Source organism: Anneissia japonica, unplaced genomic scaffold (assembly GCF_011630105.1).
Source record: "Anneissia japonica isolate Jap-2015-1 unplaced genomic scaffold, ASM1163010v1 scaffold1525_len913038_cov183, whole genome shotgun sequence".
Taxonomy (NCBI): domain Eukaryota; kingdom Metazoa; phylum Echinodermata; class Crinoidea; order Comatulida; family Comatulidae; genus Anneissia; species Anneissia japonica.
In genome coordinates, this window is record NW_022728504.1 from 872,506 (window position 1) to 892,579 (window position 20,074).

The 20,074-nt window shown below is 34.5% G+C and overlaps 1 protein-coding gene across 1 annotated transcript in view; it reads left to right on the plus strand.

The window, feature by feature from the left end:
• The window catches only part of LOC117114213 (5'-3' exoribonuclease 1-like), a 50,303-nt gene extending 30,744 nt beyond the window's left edge, over positions 1 to 19,559 (plus strand). Inside the window, exons 24-35 of the mRNA XM_033257807.1 lie at positions 675 to 790; positions 1,459 to 1,590; positions 2,323 to 2,533; positions 4,267 to 4,320; positions 4,684 to 4,816; positions 5,660 to 5,967; positions 7,391 to 7,460; positions 7,948 to 8,393; positions 11,927 to 12,062; positions 17,155 to 17,681; positions 18,057 to 18,188; positions 18,471 to 19,559. Coding sequence (XP_033113698.1) covers positions 675 to 790; positions 1,459 to 1,590; positions 2,323 to 2,533; positions 4,267 to 4,320; positions 4,684 to 4,816; positions 5,660 to 5,967; positions 7,391 to 7,460; positions 7,948 to 8,393; positions 11,927 to 12,062; positions 17,155 to 17,681; positions 18,057 to 18,188; positions 18,471 to 18,737 — 2,532 coding nt within the window. The 3' untranslated portion in view covers positions 18,738 to 19,559. The remainder of the gene's footprint in view (positions 1 to 674; positions 791 to 1,458; positions 1,591 to 2,322; positions 2,534 to 4,266; positions 4,321 to 4,683; positions 4,817 to 5,659; positions 5,968 to 7,390; positions 7,461 to 7,947; positions 8,394 to 11,926; positions 12,063 to 17,154; positions 17,682 to 18,056; positions 18,189 to 18,470) is intronic.
• The last annotated feature ends 515 nt before the right edge of the window (positions 19,560 to 20,074 follow it).

Below are 20,074 nucleotides of genomic sequence, written 5' to 3' on the forward strand. Positions count from 1 at the left end.
ACAACATAAGAATGTTAATATATACATGAATAAAATACATATAAAATGATAAAAAGGACTATCTAAAAAAATAAAGAACTTGTAATTCCCAATAACATAAATTCAAATTAAAGTGTATGAAAATTAGAATTAAAATAATCAGACATTGATTCACAAAAAATATCAAATATATATATATAACATACTGTATATAAATTAGTACTTATATAAATACACTTAAACACACATACTCAAATACAAACACACACACACACACCTGTGTAAATATTTTGATTATTAATATAAATTGTCTGCAGAAGAGAATATCTGTTGGGTCACCATATTCACAAAACAGTATGGTGTGTAATGCCTATTTCTAAAGTTATATAATCTTATTTTAACAAAATCTGGAAAAATATAACATTCACCTCTGTTATGAGTTAAAATATGTGCTGTAGTGTCACAATAATGAACCCTAAAGAAAAATGCTGTTGCACTGATTAGGTACCAGAAATAGTTAAGGAATAAAATGAATTATGCAAATTGTATTCATTTGTGCTTTCCTAGTTCTTGTGGAATAGATACATTGCTTATTAACATATAATATAGAACATTAATTAGTATTTATTTGTTTACATTTGATAACAATTTTTATTTTGTTGCAGTTTTTATTAACTTCTTTTGTTTTTCTGTAGAATTATGAACAACAGTACTTTCCTGGCTACCGGATGGCACAGCGTCTTGGAGTGACAGGGTTTGTTCTTTCACGCATCACTGGTTCTGTTTTCGTAGTGGCTGATGGTGGAAGGAGGTGAGGGTTTATATATGCATTACTTGATTTGAGATCACTTAAAGAAGTTTACAAATTTTATGTAATAATTAGAACTGGTTAATAGCACACTTGATTACATAATAACCCATTTTTGAAATTATGAATCTCGTGCATGCTCATGACGTCATAAGTACATCTCTTCATCCAAGTTTGGTGACAAGCCATTGTAATGCATAGGATTAGAATCATTCCTAGATGAGTTCTCCATTATTAGTAGCCTTGTATGAATATAAAATAATATTGAAAAGCTCCGAAGAGCCAATTGAATGTTGGAGGGAGAAGAAAGAATGAGAAACATAGGCATATGTTTAGCCAGCAGTAATGATTAGGCCTAGGTAGACCTACTCAAAGTTTTTGAGCTGATGACACCGTGGAAAAAGAATGTGTATGCTGTCATTATTTTCATGGACAGGTTTGGAAGCCTGGAGAGAATTACGCTCCTATTGTCCAGGAAACTCATCATAGCATACATAATATTTTTCCATTGTCATCGGTTCACTACCTATCTACCTAAGCCTAACTGTTCAATCAAGAGTACTGCTGGCTAAGCCACTAAATTGCATAACCATTATTTATATGTTTCTCTCCTTTCTTATTGTTTTGATATCATTTACAATTTCCACAGTTTTATCACTTTCGTTTTACAGACTAAATGTAGGCCTCAATTTAAAATTCAATCGCACAAACCAAGAAATACCAGGCTTCAGCCGCAAGGACACTGAACAAGGCTGGACCTACTCTTCTCAGGTTCAGCAAATACTTGTTCAGTATATGAGAATGTAAGTCAAATAATGTTCAGTATATGTGAATGTAAGTCAAATATTCTTCAGTATATGAGAATGAAAGTCAAATAATGTTCAGTATTTGAGAATGTAAGTCAAATAATGTTCAGTATATGAAAATGTAGGTCTAATAATGCTCCATATATGAGAATGTAAGTCAAATAATGTTCAGTATATGAGAATGTAAGTCAAATAATGTTCAGTATATATGAATGTAAGTCAAATAATGTTCAGTATATGAGAATGTAATTCAAATAATGTATTTTTCATAAATCTTAAATACAATGTACAGGAGAACTTTTTACTTTCAAGAAAGGTGACCTGGACCGGCTCTGGCAAAACTTTACATTTGTTGATACAGTATTTCCAACTTCACGCTAGCACCCAAAATGCCAAAAAATCAGCATCCTGCCTAATTTCAAGTTTTTGAAAATGATTAAAGAAGGGATATTGAAGAACATTTCAATCACTAAAACTAAGAAGTATATTAACAATATTTTTAATTACAAATTTTTATAATAAACTACTGATTTCGGAATCTATGGAAGCTACTTGGCTGATATCGCAACCAATTCTCATAAAATAACACTGTTTTAAAGAGCAATATATGTGTAGAATTTAAAAATAAAAAAATTGAAATTGTTATTGAAACAATGAAATAAGAAAACTAAGATATCAAAAAATTCAACATCATTTTTCAAAATTGAATACCATCTACCTCTATTACAGGTTTCCTGAGTTATTCCGTGTGCTTAGTCAACGGCCAAACGGTGATAGTTATGCCGAAGATGAAATTTTTGGTGATACTCCGCGGTTGAACGAATTGAAAGATTGGCTTGATAAACAAGAGTGCATGAAAGTGTTGCGAGTAAAGAGCGGAGTTAAACAACTTGATGAACCAGTAATTAATTTACTTGAAGCAGAAGTACAGGAGATTAAGGTATTTTACCTTGGAAACAAAAAGATAGCTACTGTTTATCTATTCTATTCACCATTACATAGCTTCTTTTTTTTTGCAGAGACAAAGTGCTAGCACATTACATCCCATAACCCACATCAATTAAATGTCTCTGCCCACACCAAAACAGACAAGTGAAAATTAAAAAAAACAACACACAACGAGGAAGAACAAAATTGTAAACAAAATAAATGAATTGTTTAATTTGTATTTCAATAGTTGACTAGATTTATAAGTCATAAGCTAAAAAGCATTTGAAAACTTCATTTCTATATTTTAAGTGCCTATTTAAGTAAGTTATTAAAAACTAAAATAGAATGGAATAGTAAAACATTCTATCTAGACAGTTACGTATATAATAAATTTCCTGTATTCTTTTTAATGTCAACCCTGTTCTTCTTCCTCAAATTATTACCAGACATGCCGATGACTTTAGATTTAAAATCTTATAATGTCTGAACCGACTACCATAAATTTTCGTGCTTTAATTATTTTCCGTACATTTGGAACATTTTATCTACTGCTGTCAGAGACATTCTAATTAAAAATCATAATTTTAAGTACCATCTTTGTAACCATTTATTTTATACCATTTTTTTTTTTTTTTTTTTTTTTTTTTTTTTTTTTTTTTTTTTTAAATATTGACTGGTTTCTTAAATTTTTTTTTATTATTCTGTGCTGTTCTTTTATTTAAGCTTGCTATTTTTATTTGTGTGTTTGTTGTCATGTCTGTTTGGAGAACCTCTCGATAATAATTAAGTTTCCTTTAGGTTATCATCAGGCTGTGTCTTTGTTTTTTGTATTTTATATTGCCTGGAAATAATAAATGAAAAGAAAATGGAATGCATACATTCTGAATGTGGCTGATAATCAATTTAAGGAATTTTGCAGTAAAATGTCTGTAAATCAGCAAAACCAATTTGTTTTCATCTCTTTCTTGTTGGAAGTTAATACCTTATTGGAAGTTAATACTTACTGTATTTGTTATTTAAATTAGCTATACAAAATGATAATAATAATTATAAATGTTCTCCTTGGTTTTATTGGTAGGCATGACAACTTTAACAGACTTAAAAATAACATTTGTGTAGTATTTGCATCTATACACCTAAGTATGTTTCTGGCAACAAATTTAAAGATTTTAATAGTTTAATGTCTGTAAATCATAGAAAGATTATTTTGGTTTGATTTGTGACTTGAAAACTTTGTAGTGTAAATGAAAAATTTTAAATGTATTATTTTAATTTTTATTATATTCTGAATATATATTTGTATATTATAAATAACCATCTTGACAGAGGGTTATCCATCGAGAATAGATGGTCATAGTATTCATGGCATAGACAAGCTTGGAACATTCACATAGGTGCATCCAGCAAAGGATCTTATGATCCGTAAGCGCAGGGTAACAATGCTGTATGGACCAGTATGCTGGGATAACCCCCTATTCGTCTCGAAAGATGTACTGGTTTCTTTAAGGTGCACATGATCCAATTGTATACACTGGGCCTACGGTTTATAGTCCTTATCCAAAAAGACTTGTTCCACCACCAGAACGACAGGCGAGCATGCCGTTCGTATCCGCGCCGATTTTATGACTAGGTTGCGGTTCCCCTGCCGCTCAGCCATTTGATTTGCCTGTATGTTTATTGTTTAAAATGCTTATTTGTACCTCTGTATTATGGATCTTACAACAATTATTGATTTGTTAATAGGAGAAAAAACCAACAAAAACCTGTTTGTCTGTGAGGCCCCATTTACTATTCCTGGTGAGTTATTTGTGTTTCTGTTATACATTTTTTATGCAGATTGATGTTTTTTTAGAAGCTATGTTTCCTCATGTTTTTAGGAAAAGTACACTGGAATTACCTTGGATTATGTAGTAGTTTTCATAAAAGATTTAAATACATTCTCAAACTTAAGAGTGATCATAGATGAGAGCAGTGGGGGTACCAGTGGCGACCATAGCCCCCTCGTCGGGGCGTTCAACCACTCCATCGGGCAGAACCTAGCACCATCACTGGAAGAAAATCTATAACTTGACCAAATGTGTGGGTGCAGTAAGAATGAATTAAGACATTGCATTTTGACCCTCTTTCATTTTGTGAATTTTATTACAAAAATATTTTCAGAGCATGCAGAAAATGGGTAACTTGATTCCAGATCCAAATGGAACGTATGAGTTATTTGATCGTGTTATAAACGTTCGGCAAGGATACACTGTTCCCTTAGGAATGCGGGGCACTGTAGTTGGCATCCAGCCAGGTATGTCCTTACTGGAGCGTTGGGTATCAGGCTTTAGTAATTAATTATTCATGGAGTTAAATAGCATAGTGGTTAAGATGCTTCCCTTCTAATCCCAGATTCGACTGACCAATCAGCTGTTGGCGATAGCGTGTAGAGATTGTGTGAAAACCAAGTTTAATGAAGTTTTGTTTATATAGTGCCTTATGCACTTGATAGAATGCCTCAGTTACTAGTGCCTTATGCACTTGATAAAATGCCTCAGTTGGATCAATTACTAATAAAGCAAATATAGAAATAGAAGAAGCCATGTCTACAATTAAAATATTGTGAATGATAACCTCTACTCTTAATAAGGAAAATTGTGTGTATTAACTGATTTTACATTGTATTTTAAATACAATTTAGCTGTTACCCAACATATCTTGGATAATAATGGCTTTCATACACTTGTTACATGCTATCGCCGTCAGCTTTTGGTTATGCTGATTGGTCGAATCGGGGAGCCTTCCCAATTGCATTGGGGGCTTCCATGCAGTACAACTTTGGCATGAAAACACTGTAGCGACAGTGCAGCAATTTTAAGAAAACCAGGCTTAACGTAAAATGAAAGGCACACCCAAAATCTTTATCCCCTTCAGTTTGTTTGAAATTCCACAGCTATTGTACTGTGCCTGTAATTTTGAGTACACAATATCTTGCACTCAAGCAAAATTATTAGGTGTTGCAGACAATTGTCATTTACTACGAAAGTTTGTAAGAATTAATGATATGCATTTTACTAACTTGAGAAGTTGGGTAATTCAACCAAAGATCTTCAGAATTGATACAGAATTTGACTGCATACTATTTTTCGTGTTTCAGGTGAACGTATTATAGACACATTATACGATGTCGTATTTGATGAAGAGTTCAGTGGTGGATTTTGTATTCGTTGTACTGGTAGTCGTGGTTACAGAATGCCACCCACAAGTCTTATAAGTCTTTCACATGGTCTGCGTAAAGGTGGATCAGAAGCTAAACCAACAGCAGTTGTCAAGCCCGTTAATCAGCCTGAGCACACAAGACATCGAGGATGGTATGATAATGCTATCGCCAAAATAGGTGTCAATATGTCACAGTCTTCCAGCTTTAGAGATGCACAGACAGCCAGGAAAAACTCAAGTTCCACGGTCAGTCTGTTTTTTCATAGGCAGTCTAATATGTGCAGCTTCAATCATTGCAGCGGCATAGTGACTTGTGTAATAATTTTACAGTATTCATTTCTAATGTTTTCTGTTGTCATCACTTTTGGAGGGTGATATCTTGTTTATTGTTGGTTAAGAACAACAAATGTAATAAAATCTGGAATTGTATGATAGCAAATGGAATAGCCCCCAACTGCATTTTTAACTCTAGCCCTTGCTGTACATGCAGATTCATTACCAACTGAGCCACTGGGGCCATTAGCAAATAATTTTATTATTTCAATAACTTTTCAACTACATAATACTATATATACAGTTTGCCCTCAAGTGTGGTCTTGGGGTTCGATCTCCAATCAGAGGCTTAATTTTGTTTTAAAAGATGGAAAGTTGTTATTTGGTTCTTTGAAAAGTGGTCTCGAATTAAAGAAGTCTTGGAATTAGAGTGAGTCTCAAAGTGGAAGTACACTGTGTTTTAACTACTGTACATTAATTTTTGTCCTTGGCAAGTTGTTTTGTCTTGTGATTTTTATGTACTGTAGTAAAACCATTCTTTAAAAAAAAAATAAAAATAAAAGAATGTGCCAAAAAACTCTGCATGGCTCAAATAGGTGCATGCAGGGTACACAGAGTCAAGAAAAAAACATGATAAAAATTGTAAAAGAAATCAATTACAAATAAAGGCAATTTACCCACTCTGTCGAGTGCCTGGTGTTACAGGTAGCATAGCTACTGGTCAGTGCCAGCTTGCTAATTTGTTTTTTATACTTTTTAAATCATTAATCCTTATATTGTTACATATTGAAATTATTCCATTTTGACGTTTTTGGTGTTATTTTTGAATGATAAATATTGTAAATATGTTTCTCGAATTTGTATTGTACACTGTTGGATGAATTTCTCTTTTATGACGTGTCGGGTCAGCTTGCTGGTGTAGAGCGCTTTATAAATGTCACTTATATTATTATTATACTTTTTATATTGTGAACCCAGCTGTTGGAAAGGAAAGATAAATTTCCTAATTTAAAATGGGACAATAAAGTGTTCTTCAATCTTGAATCTATTGTTGCATAATATATTAATAATATTATGATATCCTTATTTTTGCCAAAACTCGCATCACACACACAATATACATACAGGTGGGATCTGGTAGGGAATTGTCTATAGTACCAGGCTGACAGTTCCCTACTCTTAAACTGTGCACTTAGTTATTTTTTTGTACAGACTCAAGTTTAAACATGCCATTGTCAATCACTTGCGTCCATGGAGAATATACTCTCCTCTATTTACTCCGTGCTTTGGATTCTATATTAAGCTATTAGTCTTGCATACTTCTCTTATAGAAGCACATGAAAATTCTCTTTGTGCTAACAGAAATGTGTCACTGACACGACTTTGCGTTTTGCAGGTACAGAACCAACAACCTAGGAGAAAGGATGTCCCACAAAATGATTCCAATCAACACAAATTAACTAAAGGTTAGTGCTGCTGTAGAACACTAGGTAACGTTAAGTCAGTCCATTCATTTATCAGATACTGATTAAAGTCTAATTTGTACTGGACTTTTTTTCTTGTAAAATCTTACCAAGATATTTGTAAACATTCAAATGGGAAATCTTAACGCTATCCGCACTTGCATTGTTTGACTCGATAAGTTTTACAATGGCTCGTGATAAGACTTACACAGGTTGTGAAAAGTAACTAATGAGCTGACCGATAAAGGTCATTCCAGTGAAGGTGACTCGGGAAATGTCACCAAGTCGTGCTGTTTTCACGGGATTTTTTGGCTCGGTGAAACTGTTCAGAAAAAGTTACTGGGTTGTTAGCACTGGAGATCTTTGTTAAGACTTATCAGGAAATTTTTACAAAAAAAAAAAAAGTCCAGTGCAAATGAGGCTTAATAGTAAGTGAACAGTGAAATAGATTTAAATATTTATTTTCCATTGCATCTTTTTCGTATTCAAGGTAAATTAGGGCAAAATTCATCTTCCAAGAGCACAGTACCTCAATTAGGCCAACCTGTTGGAAAGTTTACTATACTACCAAGAAAGTCAACCCACCAAGAACATGTGACACAAAACAGTGATACCAGAAATGTTTGTGGCAACAATTCAACACATCACAAGCAACCTGACGATCAAAAGGAGTTTGCTAACATATGGAAACAATTACAACAATCTGAAAAACTACCTGTTGCCAGTGCATCAGCAGGTGTGCCTTCATCGTCATCAACAACAACACTTGCTGGGAACATGTCGCCAAAAGTTACACTGTCACCTGTAGTTGCAATGGACACTAGTGTTATCACCAATGTTACGCAGGATGAAAGCATTGACGATACCTTGGATGGTAGCTGCAAACAGACCAAGGATGCCCACGAGGTGCAAACCAACAAGGAAATGTATTTGCAGGTTAGTACATCTCTTCAGTCACACAAGCTTTCGCTTGGCTTCATCAGGTGACTGCACCTGCATAGACTGCTGGCGAAAACTTGTGTGAATAAATACTATAGTTAGTCAATAAAGCAATACCAGTGTTACATTTACCATATAGGCAAAGCCTAATGAATTTTATTATCAAAACTCGGTATACTATAAAACAGACATGTTTCGGCAAATCCTTCGCCATCTTCAGTGAAACGATTGCTAACATGCAATCTACTATTTAAAGGAGGGAGTGAACAACTGTGAAGCATTGTATTTTAAATAAATGGGAATTGAACCATAGCTATTTGAACAGACTTCATGACATTGCATTTTTAAAGAATTGATTGTAAAGAAGAAAGGCATGAATACCTCTGAAAACATAATACAAATAAAAAATACAATGGCACTTGGCACAAAAAGGAAAAGTTAAAATTTAATATACACTGTCTGACAAATAAAAACTCAATCTAAACCTTTGAATTGAATGAAACTAGTCAAAAGAAATTGCACAATAAACATTCTAAAGTTTATTATCATTAAATTTAAAGGTCAATATATAGAACAATAATTTAATGAAATATGGGATTGAATTTTTAGATTATTACAGACAGTACATTATTTAATTGATAACTAAGATTCAAAAAACGTCCTGTATCTAAAATATACATCTGAACCTTGTTAAACAGAACACAATTTTCATCATTGTAAGATTCTGGGAACCAAATATTAATAAATTAAATAAGAAATTCTGATCAATATTTTTTACAAACGAGAAATCTGCAAAGATAGTTGGAAAAAATTTGGATTACAGTGAGCAACTTATTTCTTTGAGTAACAAAGAGGGGGCACATTATAAAATAATGGAAAGGGGTTTCTATACTGTTTCCAGAAGCACAATTTGGATCAGCCTTCAAACCATAAAAATGTAAGTGAAAATTAAGGCTGCTAAAACCAAGTCTTATTCTTGTATGTATTTCATTAATTTTTTTGGACCCAGTATCGTAATATTTTTTTTTTGTTGGAAAACCTTCTTTTAAGTAATTTTTAAACACAGAAATTGATGGGGAATTTTTAATTTCATTATTAAAGGTGTTCCAATCAGAGGTAACAGAGTATATAAATGATGAATTATATAATTCAGTTCTGCAAATTGGAAGTTTAAGATTTCTTATGCCAAGTAAATTATATACTTCAACATTTTCAAGAAAATTAAACATAGACAATAAATACTGCGGCGTTAGATTTTCTTTTTTTGTAAAATAAACACTGTTTAAAATAACTTCGCCTACTCTGGAGGGTTGGCCAACCAAGTTCAATACGTAGGGCTGTATGACTAGTATGCCTCCATGCACCTGTACAGATTCTTGCAAAACTCATTTGAAAATTTTCTAGATCTGAAGCTAAGCTACACGTGTCATATTATCCCACAGAGAGGAAGCATATTCTAACAGTGGTCGAATGCAAGTGATATAAATTTTTACTAAAGTTGGTCGTGATAAGAACTTTTTTAGATGTCTCATCATATTTAATGATGAATCATAACTAAATATTACGCCTAAGTGTTGATGATATTTAACAAATTTAATTTCATGATTTTCAAAGAATAAACGTAAATCAATCTGTGTTTGCATCAGACTTCTTGAGAACAGACCTGCCTTGGTTTTATCAGCATTAAAGTTTACCTTCCACATATCAGCTTATATTACATTTCAAATGGTCCACAATATCATTTATATAAACTAAGAATAAAAACGAATTCAAGACTGATCCTCGTGGAACACCTGCAATGTTATTTTTCCATTGACTACAAACGCCTTGGATAACTACACGTTGCTGTCGATTAGAAAGATAACTAAAAAAACATTTATATAAATTACCTGTAACACCATACTGTCTTAACTTAAACGGTACACCATTATACAGTATCACACCTTATCAAAAGCTTTGGATATATCAAGAAAAACTGAACATACTTCCTTTTTTCATCTAAAGCTTTATGAAATGTGTTATTTAAGTAAACAAGTTGTAAAACCAGATTGAAAGGGGAAATAAAACTGTTTAATTTAAAATAATCATAGACAACATCAAATACTACTTTTTCAAATATTTGTCCTATGTGTGATATAACAGAAATGGGACGATAATTTTGAACAAGTAATTTGCTTTCCTTTTTATGGATTGGTGTAATATTTGCCATTTTCCAAACTGTAGGCATTTCTCCATGAGAGACAAACATTAAAGAGTTTAGTAAGATGTGGACTAATTATACTAGCTGCCTCTCATATAATAACACTGTTCCAACTGGTCCTGTTGCTTTATTTATACCCAAAGAATTAATATAATAAAGAACTTGGTCAGATGTCAATACAATTTCACCAATGTTTTTATTAGTTTTCCCGTTTCTATTTCATACCTTCTTCGCAGCCGCTGTTCGATGTGGTTCCTGAGACGCCTTATTTGTAACTGCGCATGCTCGACATGGCTCAATAGCATCACTTACTCAATGCACATGCTCATTGGCTGTCTAGCATTTCCAAGCGCATGCTCACTGTGTTTTTATAGATAATTCACCGACGTTATTTGGTAACTGTGCATGCGCATTGCTTAGTTCGTAATTCCGATTTCTTCGTAGTAAAAGCTACCGCTACATACAGTTTCTTAATGACAATTTCCTTTTGATCGTTACAACCTAAAGGTGCGGCGCGAAAAAATCATTAGGCAATATCTCAAGTATTAGTAATACAAAATAGCCAAATAATATGGAATATAAAGACATACAAAAAGTGCAAAATAGCTGCCTCTTATAATATACCACTTGATTACATTCACAATTGCTGGTGCTGCAATTGATATACTATTATGGTGGCATTAAAAAAGAGGTGGATAATTACATTTTTGAAGAACTCATGACAAATACAATGGAGAAGTGCAAAAATACAACACACTATTGTCCATGAACAATACAATACTCGATCTAATATTTGAGATTCAGTTCAAGTAAAGTCCTATTTTTTAGTGGCTTAGTAGTTCCATCATGATTTCACTCCCGGCCTTGACAACATAGCTGGGTGAATCCTGGACAGACATGTGGAGATATATAACTAACCCTCTTGCTACAATGAAAATACGGAAAAGGAAAGTGGGTTCAATTCTCATTTTATGAAGCAATTTTTAGTAAAGTAACAACTCCACGGTTGAAAAGATTGGTTGATTTCACATGGGAAATAGCAAATTTTTATTATAATTTTCTACTACATTTGTTGAACATGAGCCTTCTTATGTGGAGCATTTTGGTAATTTCCTTATGCTTTTCAATGTAATTTGTGTAATAGCACAAACTTGTGATTGTGGATCCACCATACAATGCTAGTTCTTTTCTAGTAAGCTCAGAGAGGTGCGAATCTCGCCAATAAGATTTTAAACATCATACTACATATTTCTAATAGGGATTTCAAAACTGCACCTTTGCTTTTAAATGCTTATTTCTTGTGATGAACCTTTGTAGTATTCTTTCTTAGAAAGGAACAGAAGACCTATGTCGGTTGTTAAACATCAATCATATTGCTAGCAAACCAGTATCTCAACCTCCAAAAAAGACACCTGTTACCCCACAATCATACGGAAAGCAAATCAATGTATCTCAGCTCTTTGCAGGTAAGTTTGAAGTCTTAGCCCCTGCATATTGTAAGTGACTATTATATTTAAATGTTTCTAACATATGGCAAAATCAATTTTTTTTTGCTCGGAACAGGGACTTTAAAGATATTGCTCAACTCTTTACATTACCAGGTGGTAATAACTTGTCTACCTCACTAGGTTGTTTGTAGACACTTGCCTACCATAACAGTTGGTAGCAAAGAGTATAGAATAGCAAAAGGTCTGACTGCCTCGATTTTGCATGCACGCAATGAAACAGTGGTAGTCAGTCACTTCCCAGAATCACCAGGTGGTAATCACTTGCCCTACTTACCAGGTGGTAGCCAGTCAAATGCCTCCTCAGGTTGCAGTCACTTCCTAGTTTACCAGGTGGTAGTCACTCGCTTCCTCACCATGTAGCACTCACCTGCCTACCTCACATTGTTGAGAATATACTGAATATATTATTTGTTTTTTTCTGTAATAAAGATTAAAAGGGAATCTTAAGTCTTTACATTTTAACCATAAATCTACCGTTATGAAAGTATGTGGACATTGAAGTTGCCATGGAAAACAGAAATTGCGATCCAAATTTGACCCTGCGGGAGATTCTAGTATATTCCCTAGTTGGTCCATTTTTTCACATCCTTGCACCACAATTGGCAATCCAGGATATGGCCCTGAGTTACTTGCCTACTTTACCATGTGGTAGTTACTTGAATACTTTACCATGTGGTAATCACTGCCTACTTTACCATGTGGTAGTCACTGCCTACCATACCATGTAATACTATCAATAGTACCTCAATGCTGCAGTTCATCTACATGTTTCTATTAGACCCTCGTTAGTATTATGTATCTATGTTTGTTTTAGATTGTCACTAACAGTGCTATGCAGAAAACCTATTTTGGAAATATATATATGGTATTTCTTCGTAATGTATTCTCTGCCTTGCGTGTATAGCTTGGTAGCTGTCTCTTATACACATCTAGATGTGTATAAGAGACAGACGTTATACAGTTAAAAAACACAAAAATTTAAGAAATTCACAAAGAAAGTATTACAAAAATAGTTATGTGGTTAGAAAAAACACCAAAATAAAAAAAAAATTAAAAAAATCACAACACAAACAAAGAAAAAAAACCCCAGGGATAAGAAGCACAGCACCAGACAAAAAACCAAATTAAAATGAGAAAAGCAAAAAAAAAAAAAAAAGGAAGAGATAAAAAAAACACAATTTACGTAGACAGCCAAATTCTTTTACCTTTTAAAAAGAGGGACTGTGAGCTAGCCAAACACAAGAATTAGCACATGGGCCAATAACAAGGTCCAAGGTAATAATGAGTATCAGGCAATATATCACTAACCGGAACCTAGCAAACGTGTCACATACAGTATAGCAGAGTTACGAAATCTATTTGTTCTACATTTTGGAATCTGCAGGTTAATAGAGTTCCGGAGGTTACGACTATGTCGTGAACTATTAGACGGAGGCAGAAATCGTCTAAATGTTTTGGAATTGAGTAACTGATTTGCAAACTTAGATGATAATTGCTCTCTACGTTCTTTAAGGCAAAATAATCCAAGATCAGAGCAGGCTCTGGTGTATGTTTGGTAATTACCTCGATTGATTATTTTGATCGCATGTTTCTGGACTCTCTCAATATCATTACATTAATCTTGGGTAATAGAGGAGTGCCACACTGGTGCAACATATTCAACTATTGGATGAATGTATGACATATATACAACCACTAAATCCTCGGTTGAAGCATTAACTTTCCTAAGTGAAAAAAGAATGAACAACCTTTTGGAAGCAAATCCCACTTGAGGTTCTCTTGAATACATACTCCAAGTAGTTTACACTGTTTTACAGATTATATATCAAAACCACTAATTTTGAATTGGGATCCAGGGATAGGAGCACGGGAAAAGTTCAGATTCATGACTTTACACTTAGAAGGCTTAGTTACCATGTCATTGAGTGCACACCAAAACATCCAAAGAATTAAGTTGCAGCTGTAGATCACCAGTGGGTGCAGTTTTAACATTTACTACCTCGGCTAATGTTAGTTCATCTACATATTTCCATCGATTGTTAGAATCAACCACTGCATTGTTGATCATGATAGTATACAGCAGTGGACCCAGTTTTGTCCCCTGAGGGACACCACTTGAGATATCCATACTGCGGGAAAATGTTCCTTTGAATCGGACCTTTTGAAATCTTTTACTTAAAAAGCTACATATAACCGGGGTAATGGAAGGTGCAATATCTAAATCAATAAGTTTCTTGATCAGAGTGGTGTCGTTGATTCTATCAAAAGCAGATGCAAAATCAATTGTACATATGTTCACATATTGTTTGGGCATATCGAGCCCTTTGTGGATAAAATTAAGGAGGTCAATTAGATAATAGTTGAAGAGCCTTTCATATTGCCAAATTGCTGTGGATCAACCTTTGGAAGAAAGTCATTAGTAATAGTAAAAAACTTAACAAGGAACTGTTCAAAAACTCTGAAAAAATTGGTGTAACCAAAATCGGCCTTAACTGTTCATAAGAAGATACATTATTGACCTTAGGAATAGGTGTTACCACTGCTTCCTTCCAACATGATGGAAAAGTTCCAGTTCGAAGACAGTCATTGTACAACAAAGCAAGAGGATATGAGAGTTCAAATGCGAATTCTTTAATTAGCTTGGCAGGAATGTCATTTGGATGACACGACTTGTTGATATCAATCTTTTTCAAAATCTTTCTAACTTGGCCCGCGTAGATCACAGGAACGGCAGCAGCAGGTAAGTACGAGGGAAGTGCGCACATGTTAAGTGGTTGCAGTAACAGACGGCCCATCAGGAGCTACAGGTATCAACCAAGATTTAGATGTGCCAATGATAGATTTGATTTCCTTTTGCCACTTTCCAGGCTGTGACTTTTTGAGACTTTCAATGTTATTTTTGTAGAAATTACTTTTTGCTTTTTTAATTTTGGCTTGAATAACTCTCTTCGGTTGTTGGACTCTAATCAAATTATTTTCTTTAAATGCGGCTTCTCGTAACTCAATAAGTTGTCTGATGTTATTATTAATCCAAGGTTTGTCACTAGCTCGCTTATTATATGATGTGGATGGAAAACAACGATGATATTTCCTAAGCAGACAGTCATGAAGTGCTTTTGCTTTTAAATTCGGGTCAGAAATTGCATTGTAATTATCCCAGTCATGAGCAGTAATCCAACTCCCAAAGTAGCGAAAATAAGAGTCTTCAAAAGGTCTGACAGTCACGTTGACCTTGGGAGTTACAAGGAACTTGGGTTGAAGCAAGACACAAGAATGATCGCTATTACCAATAGGAGGGAGCTTTTCTGGTTCAAAATAATAATCAGCCATGTTGGTCAGTATCCTGTCAAAAATTGAATGCTCTCTGATAGGAAAATTAACTAGTTGAGTGAATAGGGATGTTGCTCTAGCTTGGTAGAGTTAAAATGATTCAGATCTCCAAGAAGCAAGATGCCAGCCTTACTGTCAAGCAAACGAATGTTATCAATGCATTCAATTAAGTGATCAGTGAGCATACGGCTATAAGCACAGTTTGGTGGAAAATAGATTACACAAACAAAGATGCAGTCAATATGGCGAATATTATTGTTCTTTTTTGGCAATTTAATCTTAACCCATACAACCTCAAGCATTGTTGGTACAGTTATATTAGGTATCTGGTAGTCATATGCCTTTGTAAACAAAAATAGCAACACCCCCTCCTCGCTTTTCAGATTTGTCAAAGCGAAAGCACTGATAGTCGGTATGGGTAGTCAAGTTGTTAGGCGTATTAGTTCTGAACCAAGTCTCAGTTACTACTATAATACCTATATGTATACATTTGCATGGACTGCAGAAGGTCCATGTTTGAATCGTGGTTGAGGCAACTTGCAGTTTCCTCTCCTTTAACGTTTAAAAGTCATATATGTACAATTGATACATATGTGTATTATTATTATTATTATTATAGTGGTTGATTGGAAAAACAGATATATTTCTACACGAACAAACAGTGATTTCCCATTGGATGCAACTGAGTTTCACTCCCTTTTGGACGTGTACAATGTAGGCCATTGTTGCTAACATTTCGGGCCACTGGAGCTTTGAATCCTAATTAAAGCAGCTGATTTTTGCACATTCTCAAAATTAATTTTTTTAATTAATATAAATGGAAATTAAATAAATATATTTTATGCACACTCTTTGTAATAATTTGTGTATGTGTGCATAGGTAATCCGTCCTTCGCTCTCAGAGCCTTTAGTGCACAAAATTTTCTCTTACAAGCATTTATAGTATGATACAACCGTGCTATATATTTATATCAGAGGTTTCACAAGCGAATGGATACGTGTACGCATACATTTAGCTATCCGTAACGGATTGTAGCCATGCTGTTCTTTTAGCAAAATTTAAGCGTAGGGCCTTAAGCCTAGTTGCTTCTAAAGTTTTGGTATGTATGGTTTTGGAAATTGGAAGTGGTAGCCGAATAATACTCCTTCCCTTGTTGCCCAGAAGAGTTTTGTGACCCAAAAATGCCTAGCTACTATCTAGGCCTAGCTAGGGAGGCCCCTAGCTAGGCCTAGGCCTACAGAAAAATCCCGACACCACCAAGCACCAACGTTTTTTAATACCCCAAAATAAGATGCATTCTATTCTCTTGTAACTTGCTGTCTTCGATAGTCACAGAAATGGCACGTACATATTAAAGATACATTTATTTTTTAAACTTTCTGTAAAATGTGAATAAAAAAAACGAAGATCCTACTAGAAATCCAAAATTTCTCTACGGTTTTTTCACTTACATGAGTGAGTGATACATGCACCCGGTGTATGATGTCATAAATTATGATGTATGCATCACAGTAAATGTATGCATTCACATGCAATTCCTCCCTGATATTTATATATATCCAGTTTGATAATAATTGTTCATTATTTTCAGGAAAAGAATATTATTTTTTTATTCCATTTTTTGTATACTTTTATCTGAATAAAATATAAATGTATAAATATGAATGTGTTTTTTTATGTATTCTTTGATTTTTTTTTTAAACATTTTAAATTTTTTAGTTGTAGATCTTGCTCAATCTGAGCCATCTAAACCTGAACTGCTAAGTCCAGCATACTTCTCATCACCACCTCAAGATAATTCTCACAAGCCTGGACATCCTCCAGTCAATTCCCATTTGGCTGGGCCACCTCAGACCCATTCCCACAATGCAGGGCCTAATTCCCAGCAGAAACCTATCATCCAAACTGGTGCAGTACCAAGGTATGCAACTCCAGGGATTGGACAATTCACACAAATTCCTCAAGGCCAAATAATCTACCAGCCTCAACCTACACATCCTGGCACTCAGACAGGCTTTAATCAACGTAGACAGATATACCCAGCCAACCCACATATGCAGCAGCCTCGTGTAAATCAGTACCAATGGAGTGGTGGCAATCAGACTAGGGGAACTGGTCACATGCAAGGACATTATCAAGGCTACCGACAGCCAATGTACATGCTGAACAATACTGCAAATATTCCAGCGCCAGTCAGAATGCATCATCAATTTCCAAACCCTTCTCATCAAAATTACCAGCGGAATGTAAGTTATCTACAGTACTTTCACGTTTTATTTCGGAGTATAATGCCGACACCATGCAGTGTTGGTGTCGGAAGCAGTGAATGGTTCACATTGGCATAACAGTGCCGAAACCCAGGGGCGGATTAAAAAAGGTCCTTAACAGACTATAGTTCCCACCCACATCTCATGCCGTGAGCCATTCTCCCATAGCTGAATAACTACATATTTTATTGCTAGTATAATTTTTGTTTTACCTTGCAAATACTATTGTTAAACCCAGCCAAATTATTGAGGTATTGTCTGTATTGCTTTTTCATGTATACTTTTATTTTTTTTCATATAACAAATAAATGAATGAATAAAACTATGGTTTTCATTTTTTATTGTTACACCTAGCCTGGATATAGAGGTGCAGTTCCACAGCCACGAGGGCCTCCTACAGGTCCAAATCAACCCACATGGATTAGGGTACCCACTCCTAATCAGAATGCCTCTCTTGCTACACCAAACACGTTCATACCGTTGCAGGTAAGTCTGAAGCTGGTTACATACTCCTCTGGGTAATACAGGATGGATTGCTTCATAGATAAGTATGTAGTTGGTACATGATAATTCTCTATTGCAATACATATGAATTAGTTGTTTGTGGCACAGGCATACTGACATCATCAATCAATCAATCAATCAATCGATCAATGGATCGATATCATACTATAAAAGTTATATGAAGCCTAAAAATGAACACTACAGTTTAGTGAGTCAAACTAAAATACAAAATTAATCATATTTTTATAATTATTTCTTTTGAAGGTTACTAAGCAGATGACACCAACCAAGTCACCCATTACGCCACAGATAGAACTTAACAAGAATCCTGATATGAAATTGGAAGAAGTAACCGCACCAAAGCCAACTGAAATAAACTTAATATCAAACGCAGATGATGCTAATTCTTGTGTTCAAAGTAAATCAGAACAGACAAAACCAATTGTTGATGTCATAAAAGGTAGACAACAGAGGAAATCCAGACATAGAAAAAGTGGTGTTAAGTTAGCAATTAATTTTACTGGAAATTGAGTAGATGATGGTAATGTGAAATCTGAGCTAATTCTGTAGCATGCAAACTGAAGAATTTAAGCTATGGCTATATACTAATAACCTAGGTAATAATAATAACACAGGAATTTATACAGCGCCTTAAAAAAATTGAAATAATATGTTAAGGTAAGCATGCAGGATGGAATAAGAGAAAAAAATGTTAAATATGTTCATTATGAAAAAAGGAAAGGGTAATACTGAAGCAGGCAGTTTTTGAAAGGCAGTGGCTATTGTTACACCAGTTTTAAACCAATTTTGAATTATGATTGGATGTTATTGTGTGTATTGATTGGATTAGGACAATAACATCCAATTAGAATTAAGACTGGTGTAACAATAGTTATTGCCTATTTAAAAATGAAATAGAATACACTGTAGTATGGAATATAAAGTATTGGCTTGGTGTACAATAGAATAATTTTTTTTAGGTCTGTTGCTTCTTCAGGAAGCTGTGTAAGGCGATCCTGGTAGGGGACATGCATAATGTTAGTAACAGTGCTTGTATAAAGGAACAATGTAGTAAACATCGTACCTGGCCTATCCCCACTTTGTGATATCAAATGTTTGGAGAAGTGTCTTTGCTGGTTGTATCTGCAATATACCATCGACCCCAGTGGTCAAGGGTTATGACACTTGCCCTGACAGCAAGAGGTTGCAGGTTAGATGCCTGTCTGGGCACTTTTACAAAAAATTAAGAACTTTTCAATTGATAGGCTATGCTGCATACAATGTTTACATTTATTTGAGCACTCTTTCTACCATTATGTAATTATTTATATACATTAAAAAATATATATATATATATATATATATATATACCCTCCCATTAATCCGCCATTGGATACAATATGATATATGCCTTACAGTCGATTTCAGAGACACATGGTGTTGTGTATCAACAAAGTCTTTTGGTCAGGGTGTTAGATCGAGCCCTGCGGACTGCCGCATGAGAGTGCATAGTCGTTGTGCCACTGAGCCAGAGTTATGTTTTGACCTACTACTATTTCTAATAACAGGTATGCTTTCACCATTATAGGCTTTTTTTTATGAATCGAATGACCTGTACCAGGGGTTGATTTTGAGGCCCCTCCCCCCCTTTTTCAAAGGTAAAAAAAAGAAAGAATGAAACAGAAAGTAAAAATTGATCGCCCAAAACGCCTTGGAGGTTATTTTCGGGCGTCTTAGGGGTGGCGCCAGTGGGGGGGGGAGCCTTCCCTTCCCGTCGGAGAGAAAAAGCACAATTCGTCGGGGAGAAAAAAAAATTGTGTATTTTCTAGTATATTAGTAGACTTGTAAAATCGATTAAATAAGCCTTT